The sequence below is a fragment of the Parus major genome, chromosome 2, assembly GCF_001522545.3.
Source record: "Parus major isolate Abel chromosome 2, Parus_major1.1, whole genome shotgun sequence".
NCBI classification, from domain to species: domain Eukaryota; kingdom Metazoa; phylum Chordata; class Aves; order Passeriformes; family Paridae; genus Parus; species Parus major.
Genome location: NC_031769.1, coordinates 1112116 through 1128178, shown reverse-complemented (window position 1 = coordinate 1128178; position 16063 = coordinate 1112116). Strand labels below are relative to the sequence as shown.

General features: G+C 57.0%; 1 protein-coding gene across 4 annotated transcripts in view; it reads right to left on the bottom strand.

Moving 5' to 3' along the window:
* AGAP3 (ArfGAP with GTPase domain, ankyrin repeat and PH domain 3) overlaps positions 1-16063 on the bottom strand; it is a 116583-nt gene that overhangs the window by 56136 nt on the left and 44384 nt on the right. For all 4 annotated transcript variants that reach the window (XM_015617822.1, XM_015617823.1, XM_015617821.2 and 1 more), the window contains exons 3-8: positions 12746-12833; positions 12474-12559; positions 12188-12329; positions 10786-10920; positions 7878-8005; positions 212-367 (exon numbers count right to left, since the gene is read on the bottom strand). In XM_015617822.1, coding sequence (XP_015473308.1) covers positions 212-367; positions 7878-8005; positions 10786-10920; positions 12188-12329; positions 12474-12559; positions 12746-12833 — 735 coding nt within the window. The remainder of the gene's footprint in view (positions 1-211; positions 368-7877; positions 8006-10785; positions 10921-12187; positions 12330-12473; positions 12560-12745; positions 12834-16063) is intronic.

Sequence of the window (16063 nt, the reverse complement as noted above, 5' to 3'; positions counted from 1 at the left end):
TTCCTGCATCCCCTCCCCTCCTGCATCCCCAGTCCTCCTGCATCCCCTCCCCTCCTGCATCCCCAGCCCTCCTGCATCCCCTGCCCTCCTGCGGCGCAGCACGGGCTGCCGTGCAGGAGAACCTGTGGGCTCAGGCTGCTGTGACCCGCTCCCCTGCCCCCTCCTCTGCTCCAAAGCCCCCCCAGAGCCCTGGGCTCCCTGTGCCGCTTACCGTGAAGATGTTGGAGCGCCGCTTGGACTGCTTGCGGATGGGGGTGGGGGTGTTGGAGGCAGCGATGGTCTCAATCCGCAGCTCCCGCTGGCTGATGCTTGGGGTGGAGGGCACAGAGGAGGAGTAGTCACTGAAGGCTCCTCCACCGTTGGTGGCCTGCAGGAGGAGATGGATGGTCAGAGAGGTCAGAGACAGGCTACCTGGGGGCAGGACTGCAGGAACACCACTGTGCCAGGGCACCGAGTGCCGCGCAGGACTGGGACTGGGTCACGTCCAAAAAACCATGGAATCGTTTCGGTTGGAAGGGACCTTAAAGATGATTTAGTTCCAACCCGCTGCCATGGGCAAGGACAACTTCCACTATACCAGATTGCTACAAGCCCAAATCAACCTGGCCTTGAACACTTCCAGAGATGGGAAACCCAGAGAGACATACAATGCCAGGCACTGCTCCTGCTCAACAGAGGGGCTCGTGAAGCCTTTCCTCTCTTTCTGCTCTAGTTTTTTCACCAGTAAAATGTTCAAGTTCTGAAATCAAAGAGAAGGGCAGAAAATGTCCAGAGAAACGCAGCTGAAGCCCTTCCAAACCTAGGTGTGGAACAAGGCCTGAGGCAGCAGGGTCCCACGTGGCTGTGTCCAGCAGAGGGGCACAGCTAGGGCACCTCCACCTGCTCCCAGAACAGAGGACCAGAGTCTCTCTCCTTGGGCAGTCATACCCTTCCTCTCCCTGAGCCCATCAGATATGAGGCTGTGAGGCAGCCCAAAGCCTGCCCAGCTCCAAGTCCCACTCACCCATTCTGTGTGTCACGAGGACAGCCGTGATGCCAATGGGGATGTGTGTCCCCAGGACTCCAGCCTTCCCCTTGCCCGTGTCCTGAAGCACACACTGCCACACCCCAAGGCCAAGCTCTGTGTGAAGCCCATCTCTGCTGCTGGTTTGGAGGTCTGTCTGAGCAGACCCTGAGGCTGGCACACACCTCCCACGCCTGCAGACCACCACAGCCATGGCTGTGCCTGGAAACACAAGGGGCTTCCCTAAAACCTCACTGGACTTCATGGCAACAGGAAGATCCAACTGTGCAGCCATTCAGCCACGTCACCAACACAGCTCTTCCAGACAAGGCTGCTCACTCCCCCCCTGCTCATGCCAGCAGTGTGGGCAGCCACTGGACAGCAGCTTAGGGACATGCCAGAAACAGCGTGGAAACAGTTCAGGTCTGCAGCCCAGGCCATGTCACTTTGACACGGCACACGGCAGCCTGAGCTCCCTGGCAGCTCTGAACAGCATTTCAGAAACACGTGGAGGAGCTGCCCCTAGAAGGGCAGGTGAGTTCCAGCACCCCAGGAGGGACAGCCTCCTCCTCCTCCTCCTCCCAGCTCCACGCTCGCAGAGGGGTGGCTTCAGTGGCCCGGTGACTTCCTCCATCCCACCTACACTCTGAGCAGGCATGGAGCCCACACAGGGACATGATCTGCTGCAGGGGCTCCATGAGAGACCCCCAGCCCCAGTGGGATCAGAGCCTTATTCTGACACAAGCAGTTCAGAGAGGTATGAAAGGGGCTGCACAGGCAGAGCACTGACCATGATCCACAGCCCCGTCTCAGAAAGAGGTGCAACCTCCACCAAGCCACGGATCCCCTCATCTTGGACAAGAGATGTGGGAGAACACACAACAAGAACTTGAGAGAGGAAAAAGCCACCCAAGCAGCATTTCAGCTTCCTCCTCACGAAGGCACAGCAAGGAAAAGAACTCCATGCTGTAAGCAGGTGGGTGGCCCAGACAATCTCAGCCTGTCTGGAATCAGAAACATTTCTGAAGTCCTGAAACACAGAACAAGAGGGAACCTGGTCTGGTTGTGCTTTTCCACAAGTACAAGAGGCTAGGAACTCTGTCCAGAGAAGGGAATGTCCTCTGGGAGCTCCTCTGCAGGGTGAGGAACCCTGTGCTGGACAAGAAGGTTCTGCTGTCCCAGGGAAGGGGGACCACCAGGGACACAAAGGGGCGAAGCAACATGTCACCTGCCAGGGCCACTGAGTGCACACATGCACAGTCTGTGTTCAGCTGATTCACCATATGTGAACTAGGACAAAGAAAGTGAAATATTCCAAGTGTTGGGAAGAGAAGGAGGATGCAGCAACACAGACAACCTGCCACATGGAACAGTGAGCTGGGCATGGCTGCCCCTCCAGGACCAGCTCCTGGCCATGCTTGGCATGTCTCGGTGACCTTGGCAGCATGTTCATGATGCTGTGACTGCGGGGAGGAGCCAGTTCTGAGGAGGCTGCAGAGTCTGAACTCCTGCCAGAGCAGCTGTAACAAACACTGTAGATGCAGGTGATGGACATGAAAGCATCAAGGAAGAAATTCTGCTACATCCTGGTTTATATTTCACTTACTCCCTGCAGTCCTGTGTGTCATTTCTGTCTGGCCAGAATAACTTTCCTTAGCCTGTACGTCTGCCTTGTGCTGGAACCAAGGTTACTGTCCTTGAGTGACAAAGGACACTGACCTCTGAGCCTCCCATGTCCCACAGACCAAGCCTCAGGAAGGGCTCTGGGGCTGGAGGATGGCTCACACCAGGCTATGAAGGCAAGCTATGGCGAGTTTGGGGGCAGAGGAGAAAATCCTTCAAAGACAGAGAGTGGCTCAGGCAATCCTGAGACATAACTGCTCTGCTGGAGCAGGGAGCTCCAGAACTTCTGTGGGATCCAGGGACACAGAACAAATCTCAGGGATGTAGGAGAACCCTGACAAGATGACAGGTCTGGGCCAGTACCATGTGTCTGCTATTGGCAGGTACTTTGCTGGTGGACCTGAACAGGCCTGTGGTCACCACTGGAATCGGAGAACACAGCAGAACACCTGTGGGACAAACCCTTCCCATCAGCGTGTACCTGGTGGAGGAGCATCCATCAACAGTGCCACGGGGTGCCTGGGAAGGGCAGAACACAGCTGGAGCTCAGGACAGCAATTCCTGGCCTAACAAGGTCTGAGACAGAAAAAGCAGTTTGGGCAGGGCTCTGAGTGGAAGAGCACAAAGAGCAAATACCAACCTGGTGTCTGCAGGAAGAAGGGAGAAGCCAGAGGAGCATATGGACGATGGAAAGTGGGCAGGAGCAGAGCAGACAACGGGACACAGGCTTCCAGGAGGAAATGCCAACACCTGCTGCTGCAGCTCCTGAGCTCTGACAGAACGTGCTGCAGCAGGCCAGCGAGCGCTGTTACCAGCTCAGGTGAGCTGCCCTCGGGGCTTCATTTCACTTGCAAACTTTGATTTTCCACCTCCTTCACCTGATCTCTCACTCAAGTCTGGATGAAGGCTCTCCAAGTGGCCCCAAAGAGCCCGTGCAGGAAGGCAGAGCGAGGCCATGGAGAAGAGCCGTGATACCGGGCAGCCCAGAGCACAGCGGGGATGGCAGCAGCACCCAAGGCCCAGGGGAGCACCCAGCTCCCTCCAGCAGCCTGTCAGGTACCTGCAGGAGGTACCTGTGTAACCTCCTCCAGCTGCTGAGAACCAGTTTCTTGGCAGAAAGACAAACTGCCATCCCACAGCAAACACAACAGTGACTCACCCACAGCCTGGGGAACTCCCAAAGGCATCCCAGAGGTCCTGAAGAAAGACTGAGAACGGGGCAGCAAAAGAGAGGAAATCAGGTAGAACAACTCTGCAGGTGTTGCAAGCACCCACTGGCCTGAGAAACTCCCTTCCCCTCCCTGCAGACAAGGGCCAGGAGCTGCCAGGAGGGAGCAGGGTGGGAGGCAGGGCCAAGTGAGGAGTGGGATTCCCAAACCCATCCAAGCTGCTCTCTCAGCAGCAGGTGTGGGCCAGATACAGACAGGACAGCCCAAGGCAGCAGAGAAGAGCTTTCCCTGGGGCTGCTGGGCTCTGGGGAGTACGAGGTGCCTGCTCCAGAGGGTGCAGACCCACACACCTCAAGCCACTGGGAAGGCCAAAGGGACAGATCTGTGTCCCCAGGGGAGGACTCCAGGGCTGGCCCTGGCTCCTGCTGAACACAGTACACAGGGTCAGGGACCCACTGAGCACATCTAGTGACTCATGAGAGCTGGTGGAAAACACTGACCAGGGCTGACCTGCTCCTACAGCTCCCTCTCCCTCCCCATGGATGGAGCAATGTCCTCCAGGCTCCAGGCACTGCTGCAGAGTAAGAGAAAAAGCCCCAAACTCCCAAAGGCAGAAATGAAACTAGGGCATTTGGCTGGTTCCCAAGACAATCATCCACTGTGCAAGGAGAACAGGACACATCCACAGCACCACTGTCCCAGGAGAAGAGAATCCTCCAGACATATGGGTAACAAAATCACCAGGGTCCTGTGGAGTCCCTCCTCTCCCAGTAACCACGCAGGACTGGTCCAGCTGACAGACCACACAAGCAGTGGCCATTTCCAAGAACGTTAGCTTGGCTCAGCCAGTAGTGCAAAGCTATTTCCAGAAGAGTTGTGCCCAAAACAAGAGACAGGACAGGGCTGGGTCCCAGCTTCTACCTCCCATAAGAAGCCCTTTGAGGGGCCCCCCTTGTTTCCATTCCAAGAAAAGTGCCTTTGCAGCTGGAAGCTCCCCGAAGCTTGGGCCAGACCAGGCCCACAGCAGGACTGCCAATCCCAGTTCCAGGGGCTCCTCCTGCCCCTAAATGCCAATCCTGTTGTTCCAGGGCCTCATCCTGTCCCCCAGATGCCAGTCCCACTGTTCCAGACTCCTCCTGCCCCTCCCAGGCAGTACTGGAAGGGAATCCTTCTGTCCCACGTGCATGTCTCACCTGTGCACACTGACACCTGTGCCACAAGGCAAACCAAAGCTCCTAATTGTGTTTTTTCTCTGGCTTCTCTCCACCTCATCTCCATGTTAAGTCCTGTGTTCCTAAACTCTTTTTCCTGTTTTCTCTGTGTCAGTTACAGCTCTCTGACTTGCAAAAGCAAACGAGAAACCCTGAGCTATGGCAGAGTTCAGCTCTGCTCCACAAACACCTCGTCACTCTCCCGTTGGTCCTTCCTGGCAGAGCGAGCCTGTCCACCCCCTCCCAGAGCTGCCCCAGCACGAACTGCTGGGCCAGGAGCAGGGGACACCAGGGCACTGCTCCCCAGTACCCACCTGGGCAGCCTGAGCACACACCTGGGTGTGTGGGCTGCTCTGCCCAGTTCCCTGTCAGAACCATCACTTAGGGGTCAATTTGTTTCCCAAAGCCACATGGATTTTCCCTGAGGGTGGTGGGGAGCAGCTCCAGAATCTCACTTCTGAGCCCATGCAAGAACAGCTAAACAAACACTTCATGGCATTTTAGCATCACCCACCATTGCTTCACTGTTTTTAGAAGTGTCTTTAGTAACGGGGGAGAGGAGGGCAGAGATCACTGCAGGGGCCATTGGCACCAGGAGAGTTTGTGGTGGGACCACACAAGACCCCAGGAACACAAATGGACTTTGATCACCCCTGTGGGGCCCAGGGCTGCTGAGGGCAGGAGGGGCACGGCTTGGACAGGCACAGAGCAGGTCTGGGGAGGGGCACAAGCCACAATCCCTGTGAGCTGCATTACTTCCCTTCACAGCTCTGCTTCCCACCACAGCTCCCTACATCCCTCCAGCCAAGGCAGGAGCACAGCAAGGTACAGAGAGCAAAGCTGTGTCCCCGAGCAGGAGGCCAGAATTCACCTCCTCTACGCAGACGGCGTCTGCAGGCCGTGCTGAGAGCTGCTCTGTGGGAAGGAAAGGAGAGGAAAGCAGGGACAGCTCTGAGCAATCACCTCACAAAGCTCATGACATGCAGTTAGAAAACTCTTCCAAAATTTCCTTCCCCACAGTCAGTCCTAAATCCACCTTTTTTGTTGAATGCCCCATTTCCTTAAGGAGCTCTTCCACGTTACACCTGTGTATTTTAGGTCAGGTTTGGCCTATCTCTGCACTCAATCCTCAGCTAACTCAGTCAAGTGCTTACTTTCCCCCCACTTTGGGGTCTCTTCCCTCCCACACATTTTTGCTACTCCTTCAGGTTCCATGCAGTCACAAGTGACTGGATTCAGACTGGGGAACCCAGAGGGAGCACAGGGAACACTTTTCAGCTTCATGGTAAACACACTGCCTGCCTGGCACAGCCAGTGCCAAGGACACATATTTACTGGAACTCTTCTCACACTTTGGACATGAAATAAAACACTAAACAAGTGTCCAGCTCCCCTCAGAAATGCTGATTTTGGCCATCAGCCTCTTGCTTCCTTTCCAGGATATATGGCTGCTCCTTCCCAACCAGGCTGACACTGTACAGAGTTTGCTAATGAAACCCCCAAATTACCACAGACACTCAAATCTGTATTTCCCTGGGACTTTGCTCTCCACCTTGGATGTCTCCCACTGGACTTGTCCCCAGCTTTCTGGACACAAGCACACTGACAGAACCTGGCTTCACAGCCTCCCCCAGCAGCCACACAGACTTTACCTGAACTTGCTGGTGTCCCGGTGACCTGGAGCACCAGGAGGCTGGCACAGGTCTCTGCAAAAACCTGCACTCACCTACTTGCAATCCAGCTTTAGGAACCTCTACAACCAGGTAGCTGCTGGCTGCAGATATGGCTCAGGTCTGTGCAGGGACAGGCTCCCGTGGTGGGCCCAGGCGGTTCTGACACACAAAGAGTTTCAAAGGCAATCCCCTTAACAAAAACTCATCAGCTACATGTGCTGTCCCTCAGTCACAGGCAGCCTTCCTGCAGCCCCTGTCACAGCTCCTGTGATTCTGTGTGCCCGTTGCTCCAGAGGTGGAATCTGCTGCCTGGGGAGCAATGGAGCCCAGGATCTCTCCCTTCTTCCTCACCAGTCACCCGGCCAGTATTTCTGCAGGCACTGGGGATGTAGCAAAGCTTGAATGCAGAGAGGTGGCTGCCCAAAGGCTCTCCTTCCCCAGCCCCTCAGCATGGAGCTTGTCCTGCCCTCAGCTCTGCTCCAGGACCACAGAACCAACACCTATGGCATCACTATCTTCCCCACACCAAGACCTTGGCAACCAACAGCACAGAGCCCTTCCTGTGGCAGAGGGGAGGGAACCTCCTTCCCTGTTCTGCTCCTTCAGACCACCACTGAACCCACCTTTCCACAGGTCCATCCTCTCAGAAGCCCCTCAGAAGCCCTCAGATGGATGTGCACTCAGACCTCAGCTTCCTGAGCCCAGGGCAAGCAGGAGCCGAGCAGCCCAGCTGGGGCAGCCAGAGCATCACCCTCTCACACCCACTGTGCTGCCCAAGAGCTCCCCACACACTGCTCATGGCTCTGCTGCGTGTCTGCACAGCACAGCACGCTCTGGGCCAGAGCCAAAGGCTTAGACATGAAACCTGACCTCAAGGCAAGCAAACTGTCACACAATCATAAAATCATGGAGTGCTTTGGATTGGAAGGGACCTTCAAGTAGATCTCACTCCACCTCCTGCCATGGGCAGGGACATCCTCCCCTAGACCCAGCTGCTCCAAGCTGGCCTGGGACACTTGCAGAGACGGGGCAGCCCCAGCTCCCCTGGGCTATGCCAGAAGTACCAGGGTGACAGCTCTGCTCTCCCAAAGAGCCAGCCCAGAGCAGCAGTGCAAGTCTGAGCCTGAGCTGCTGGGTACTGAGCTGAGGGTGGGGAGAGCACAAGAGGTCCTTGGCTTTCCCCACTCCCATTCCCCACCTGGTTGATGTGGACAGAAGGAATGGAGGCTGCAGAAACAGATGAGTGGCTGGGTGAGTTGGGCAGGGACTTGCAGGGGCCGATGGACAGCTGGTGCTTCTTCCGGAGAGCCACCACCTTCTGAGCCACTGGAAAAGGGAGAAAGGGACAGGGTCAGAGTTCAGAAAGCAGCTTCCTCCACCCACAGATTTCTGGAAGGCTTCAGTGACACCCAGGCCCTTCCCTGCACTGCTCAGGCTGCGTCCCCAGAGGCCACCTGCCCTCTCGGGCATCACAAAGAGCAGCAACTCCCCACCATGGACATCACGGAGACACCACGAGCCCTGGTCTGCTATGAGCTCCAGGCCTGCTGCAGGACAATCCCTGGGCAGTCCAGCACTTCTCAGCCACCCCTCGTGGCAACTCCAGGAGCCAGGTACTGGACAGAGCTGCCCTGGCAAATGCCACCTCCATCAGTCTGGGCCTTGTGGGTCTGTAAGGTGACACCCTGAGGAGTTCTCTGTAGAATCCCTGCTGGGTCACTAGGGACCTTTGCATGCTCTTCCTCTGTCCAGACTTGGACTGCTGGGTTTGCTCTGAAACACAGGGATACTGAGGTGCTGGTACCCAGAGCAGCACTGGGGGACACTGGGCAGCAGGACACACCTCACTGGTGGTACAGCAGAGCTGTGAGTGGCAACCAGAGAAACTGGAACAAAGACTGGTGTAAGGGATGGCAGAAATGAGCCCAGAAAAGTCTGACTGTTCAGGAGGTAGAAGAGACTGGGCCCAGCACACAGAAAGGTAAAGGTCACCTCAAGGTGCCTCATTTCAGGACTGGGGAGATGTTGTCCCTCCAGTGTGGCCCCACAGTTAATTCCTCATTAGCAGCAGTGGTGCAGATGGGCAGAGCCTCTGCCAGGCTCCCTGCCCACAACAGCAGAGCCTGAGGGCTCTTCCTGGGCATTTCCTGGCCCCTGGTGGGGGGGTGTGCCCAGCCAGCACTGGGATGGCAGATGTGCCCTGGGCAGGGGATCCAGAGCCTCCCTGGGGGCTCGTGCTGGATGTTCCCCGTCTTTGAGGGGGACAGTGGAGAGCAGCAATGCCACCAGCACCTCAGCCACAGCTCCTGGGCTATGGAGCTGCTGGCTGTCCTCTCCTGCCCTCCCCAGTGCTCAGGGCAGAGGAGAGGCAGGACCATGCACTTGGGGTCTGCAGCAGAGGTGAAGCTCAAGAAGTCACCCACAGCCCAGGGCAGCACAGCTGCTGGGTCACTCAGTCCTCCTCAGGAGCACTGCCAAGGTGACCGTGGCTAGGTGCTCCCTGACCTTTCCTTGGCACAGAAACACCCTTAAAATGAAGCCCAAGAATTGAGACCTCCCACACCGATGGCTCCTTGCAAACTGTCCTGGCATCTACTGAATCTGAACCCCGGATTTCTGCAGACAGGAACTGGGCAATCCTGAGAATAAAGTTCTTTAATCAGACCTCTTTGGAGCCAAGAGGACAGAAGGCACATTCCATACCAGCTCCCACCTCAGCAGGGCTCTGCCATGAGGGGACCACACAAACCTCCCCTTCAGGAGCACACACTGCAGGACAGCCCAGCCTAGGGCACTGTCCCTGCTTGTGCCAGGGCCACCTCCTGGCAGTACCAAGATCCCGTCCTCTCAGAAGTCACTGTGACATCTGTGGACTGGGGAAGGATGGAGGAGCACAATTCCCACAAAGTGAGCAGCACCTCCAGGGGGAATCCTGCCAGCAAATGAGAAACCAGCAAGGGGAAGTGACCCCTGTTCTCCTGCCACGTGTCTTTCTCACGGTGACCTTCAGCAGCCCAGACACAGCCTCAGCCACAAAGGTGCCAGCAGCATCAGGTACACACTGCAACGTGCTCCAGACCCAGCACAGCTCAGCCACACACAGCTCCAGGCTACAGACCCAACCAAAACCACTCTGAGGAACGGGGTCTCTGCTGCTCCTGCACTGTGCTGGCACAACAGCCAGGCCCAGCCAGCTCTTGGAGAATCCCCATGCAGCTGCTGAAGATGGAGATCCCAGGTTTTGTGTCTTGGAGCATCCCCCCAGCCTGCAGCACCACGTGTGTGTGTGGGAAGAGCGGTCTGTGAACACCCAGGGACAGCTCACTGCCTCAAGCTCCTGTGCCAGCACATTGCCCTGCTCTCCAAAACAGCCAGCAGCCACTGCCTGTGGCACCACCCAGGACAGGGGCAGGGAAGGGCTCTCTAGAAACAGAGCTGAGCACACACTCCACACAGCACAGGCAAGCAGCAACCCCTGAGGGCAGCTCTCCCTGCTCCTGCTGTGGGAGGCAGACATCCTCCCCAGCCTGCCCAGGGTAGGTCTGCTGGCATCTGGGCTGGCACCTTGTGTGGAAGAAGTCTTATAAAGACAAGGCCTGATGGAAACTGGATTGCCATGTGAGGCAAGGTCATCACAGAGTCTGTGACTGCCAGGACTCCACAAGACCCCAAACCAGCTGCACCAGGATCCAGCAGATGCCAAACCAGCTGCATCATGACCCACCAGTGCTCACTAGGAAGAATCACTTACCCCCTCCAGAAACACCTCATCCCATCAGCATTCAGGCCATTCCCCCTTGTCCTGTCCTGTTCCCTGCTCCCCTAGAGGGAACACACAATCCCCTTTAGGGTAAGGCCACAGTTTATTTAAGCAGATGGCGAACTCCCAGGAGGTGGTGCAGGTTTCCTGTGCCCCTCAGCATCACTGTGCTGCAGACCCCTCTCCAAGCCTAAGCAGGAATGCTCCCTCACACTTGTTCCCATGAGGAACAGCTGCCCCATCCAGTTCAGGTGCTGCTTTCCTACTGCAAGGGCAGCACAAACTCCTCTGTGAGAGCACACTGCTGCCCTGTCCTGCCCAGGCACCCCAACAGGGCTGCAGGTACCGTCCTGGAAGACCCTCTCCACGTTCAGGCCGTAGGTAGCACAGGTCTCGTAGTAAGTGCAGCGCTTCAAATCATTGGAGAGCTTCCGTGCCCGGGAGTCGTCGATGACGCGGGGGTTGCTGGCACTGATGGCATCTGCAAACCAAAGGGACACGAGGCTGAAAGACAAGGACCCTGTCCCACCTATCCACTGGTCCCATGACACTTCTGGCCTCCCTCCCTCCCTTCACAGGGAGGAGCCCCCTCCATAGCACTGCCCCATAAATCCCTGTGTTCTAAGTCCCATCTTCGTAGAAAAATGGATGAATCTCTGTAAATGAACCAGACTCAATTTCCTAAACCACCCAGCCACTGACATTTCAGCAGACAGAGGCAGAACACCTCTGGGAGGTGTGGGGACCAAGGCCAGGCAGCCCCAGCTGCCAAATAAAACACATTTGTCAGTCTCCACTATTTTAGGGCTCATGGCCAAGCCCTACATGTTAAAGAATCCAAGGGAGAAATCCTCCTGGTTTAATTCCTTAATGAGGAAGTCAACTCTGCTGGGGTGTCTCCACAGCCAAGGAATTCCTGGACAGCTGTAAAATACAGGCTCAGATATTTGTATCCCAGATAGTCACCAAGTGCTTGCCTGTTCTGGATAAACCTCCTTTCGAAGAGGAATCCAACTCCTCAAAGTGGGAACTTCTCAGGTGGGGCAGAAGAATTGGGACCTGCACTGTGAGGAAGCCCTCCTCGAGCTCTCCAGATGGTTTTGTGCCTGTATCAAGTCTAGGACCTCACCTGGTCTGGAACAATGGGCACTGACCCCGTTACCTGCCCACTCCTGTGTGTCCACAGTGCATGCTGCCACCCCCCTCCTCAGCCACGATCACTCAGTCCTAAAATTCATGCCACGATCTCTAAATATCCAAAGCTTAACAATTTTGTTCTGCTTTTAATATGGGGGTCTGGAGCAGACCCCCTGTGACTCCCTCCCACTGCTCCTGCCTGTCTTCCTGGCCTCAGGGCTTCTTCCTGGCCAGGAACAGGTCACACAGTGCTCAGGAACTGTCCTGCCAGGAGAGCTTTTCCCTACATCCATGTCCTGCTCCTGCTCTCTACTGTCACACAGAAAACTCTTCACCCTGGGTTCCCTCCTGCCTGTGCTGGCACAGTGAGGGGAGGCAGCAGCAGAGAATTGTGACATTCCAAGAGGAGAGCAGCCCCATGGAATGAGGCAGCTCTCCGTGGGGAAGCTGAGATGGTGTGAGCAGGAACTCCCTCCTCAGCACCCTGGGCTGGGGTCTCAGCATCATCCTTCAGCCCCAAGGAAGGCTCAGGGAGCAGGAGCACCCACAGTGCTCACAGGGCTGGCCTGTGCTGAGGCTGGGGGTGTGGGGGAAGCTCCGGCTCCGCTCACCCTGTGTGCCCACCAGCACCATCGGCACCTCCGCTGTGTTCCGGTAGCTGCAGAGCCGCAGGTAGTAGTTGTAGACGGTCTGGAAGCTGATCTCATCCTCCAGGCTGAAGACAAACACCACTGCATCCACCCAGGCAGCAAACTGAGGAGACAGGATTACAGCTGGAGAGCCGAGCCCGGAGCAGCCGGCAAGGGCAGGCACGAGCGGGCTCAGGCAGCACACAGCTCCCCCAGCCCCTCCATCAGCACAGCTGGGAACGGGCCACAGGGAGGACAGATCTCCTACCTGGAGCTCAGGGGGGCCCCCTTCATCTCGAATCAGCAGCAAGTAGCTCTGACCATCCACCACGATCTCCTTCTTAAAGCGGCCACCTTGGGGGGGCAAAGCTGCCGGTCAGTGAGGGGGTGCAAGCAGGGGACACCCCAAACGAGGGCTGGGGGAGCAGCAGAGCCCCACGGCAGTGGGGGAGGACGTGCAGGGACTGGGATCACCTTCAGCACCAGGGAGAGGAGTGAGGACCCAGCCCACCCCCAGGCAGCCCAAGAACCAGACCTTACCCTCTGGAGACTCCTCCTGCACGTAGGTGCCGGTCAGGTAGCGGTGCACCAGGGCAGACTTGCCACTGGACAGGTTCCCCACGATGCCCTGGAACGGATGCACGTGTCACCCGTGTGCCCAGCACACCCTGTGTACCCTGTGTACCCAGTGTACCCTGTACACGAGGCCACCCCCACGAGCTGACACCACCAGTGCTGGGGCACACGCTGACGAGAGGCAGAGCTGTCCCTGAGAGGACACGGGGATGATGTGACCCAGCCCAGCTTTTGGTGGGAGGACAGGGGAATAACTGGGCTCAGTCAGGCACAGAGCAGCTGAGGCTGGGGCACAGCCACCTGGACAGAGAGCACTGAGTACTCTTGTCCTCCCCTGAACAGGCCCAGCAATGTCAGAGCCCCCTCAGCTCTTCCCACAGCCTTTCTGCCCCTCGGAGAACTCTTGCTGTCCCACGCCAATTCAGAAGGAGAAAAGCTCTTCTCCCAGCCCACACACACCCAGTTTTTGGGTGCTGCAGCTCTGGACAGCAGCTGCCAGCAGAAGGGGAGCAGAGACCAGCTGCAGGGTGGGAGCCCAGCCTGTGCTCGTGCCCAAGGCAGCAGCACCACGGCAGCTCCTCCTGCATCTCCCAGAGGAGCCAACGGTGCTGCCCACACAGAACACCCAGCACCAATGTTCAACCAAGCCAAAGGATAAAGCTACTGAGCACCAAATTTGATTAGGTGGAAGCACATCTGACTGCAGCACCCTCAGACTGGCTATGAAATGCAGGTGGGTGTCCTGGGATGGGTCAGAGCCCAGCTCTGCTCATTGCCAGGGTCCTCCTGACCACTAAATCCTGCTTAACTGTGGGACCAGGTGTGTACACAAGGATCTGGAGCACAAGTCTGATGAGAACTGGCTGAAGGAGCAGGAGGGGCTCAGCCTGGAGAAAAGGAAGCTCAGGGGGAACCTTCTCATTCCACAACTCCCTGGCAGGAGGGTGCAGCCAGGTGGGCACTGGGCTCTGCTCCCAAGTAACTAACAACAGGACAAGAGGTAAGATCCTCAGATTTCATCAGGGGAGGTCTAGGTTGGACATCAGGTATCCCTTTCCCACAAAAAGGGAAGGGGTCACTCTCAGCTGAAGGTGAACCAAGTAACCTCCTCCAAGTGTTCCAAGAATGTGGACGTGGCACTTGAGAATATAAATAGTTTAGTGATGAACATGGTGGTGGTGCTGGTGGATGGTTGGACTTGATGGCCTTAAAGGGCTTTTCCAGCCTTAATGGTTCTGTGATTCTGTACACCCATGTGGCCACACCAGTGCTGGAAGACGTGGGGTGAGGAGTGGCTACGAACACTGAAGCTGCCTGTGCCACCACGGAAGTTTACAGCCAAACTGTTCCAGGCACAGGGCTGAGCTTGGCAGGTGAGTCACCACCAGGCAGGTTCTCCAGCTCCCAGGCAGGCACTCAAATGCTCCTGCTGCCCTGGGTGCTGCCAAGGGTCCTGCCCTGGGCCATGCACACGTCCCCCATGAGGAAGAGTGGCCCTCTCGTGGCACAGAGCACAGGACACCACCCTGCACACCAGCTCCCCTTGTACCCACAGAGCCAGCACCTGGCAGGACCAGGAGCACTGAGCAGTGGGCTCCCAGGGGCTGCTCTCACCACTGCCACATCTGTCACCCCTCAGAGCATGACAGTGCTGGCAGTGCCTTCACACAGGCAACAACACCGAGAACACGGCTGGGCTGCAGCCCTGCCCGGTCCTGCACGGCCCTGGAGCCACGCTGGGCCAGGGGCTGCAGCAGGTCATGGAGATGGGAACTGCCCATCCCCTGCCTGAGCCCTGCCTGCTCTGCAGTCTGACCAGGAGAATCACACAATCACACAATCCCACAATGGTCTGTGCTGGAAGGGACCTTCAAACCCAGCCCGCTGCACCCCTGTCATGGCAGGGACACCTTCCACTATCCCAGGCTGCTCCAAACCCCATCCAGCCTGGCCTTGGACACTGCCAGGGATCCAGGGGCAGCTTCTCTGGGCAACCTGTGCCAGGGCCTCACCAGTCTCACAGGGATGAATTCTTTCCCAGTATTCCATCTAACCCTGCACTCTGTCCATGGGAAGCCATTCCCCTTTGTCCTGTCACTCCAGGCTCTTATCCCAAATATCTCTCCAGCTTTCCTGGAGCCCCTTCAAGCACTGAAAGCGACTCTAGTGTCTCCAGAGCCTTCTCTTCTCCAGGCTGAAGGCCCCAGCTCTCCCAGCCTGGCTCCAGAGGGGTTTCAGCCTTCAGAGCATCTCCATGGCCTCCTCTGGACTCACCCCAGCTCCATCTCTATGTTTTGCTGGGGGCTCTGACATGGACACAGCTCTCCAGGTGGGAGCACTAAAGGTTTCACAGGAGAAACTCAGAGCTCAGCTCTGGGCTCAGGGCTTCAGTGCCAGGCTGGCCGTGGCTCCTGTGCCAACAGAGCGGCTCCTGAGGCCATCTGGCTCCAAGGGTGCCACACCACACCAAAGATAAACACTCCAATGGCATTTAGCTCTAAAACTCGGACAGAGGCTGCAGTTACACTTTGTTTGCACACAGTACAAACCCTGACCTGTATCTCACCAAAATCTGGCTGCTCTGCCGTGTCCCTGAGCTCACCTGGAGCTTCAAACCAACCACAGAACTGACAATCCTGAGGAGCACAGCCCCTGAGAGGCAGCAAGCTAGAGCCACACAAGGTGTGTAAGCACTGTGGGAGCCTCTGTTCCATGACTTTTGGGAGAATGTGGGAACACAGTCAGCTCTGTGCCAGCACTGCCCAGTGCCAGGTCCAGGGGACAAGTCCTGCCAGGAGGCACTGTCAGTGCCCCTCTGCAAAAACTGCTCAGTCACAGCTTCCTCCTGCCCTTCAGCACTGGCAGGGAGCTTCTGGGGGCAAACTGAGGGAGGGAAAACTGCTGAATGTATCTTAAATACATCAAATTATTCAAAGACTTTGGAGAAAGCATCCTGAATGCTTGGGAACACAAGCAGGGAGAGCAGCGAGACCCTCAACTCCTGCAGGAGAGACAGAGGAGACAGAATTGCTTGAAAATGGGAAGGAATTGAAACTTGGCAACATTTCTTGCTGGGGTCAGTGTTGGGCCCCTCATGACAAGAAGGACCCTGAGGGGCTGGAGAGTGTCCAGGGAACGGAGCTGGGAAGGGGCTGGGAGTACCAGGAGGGGCTGGGGGAGCTGGAAAGGGCTGGAGAATTCCTGAGGGAGCTGGGAAGGGCTGGAGAATTCCTGAGGGAGATGGAAAGGGCTGGAGAATTCCTGAGGGAGCTGGGAAGGGGC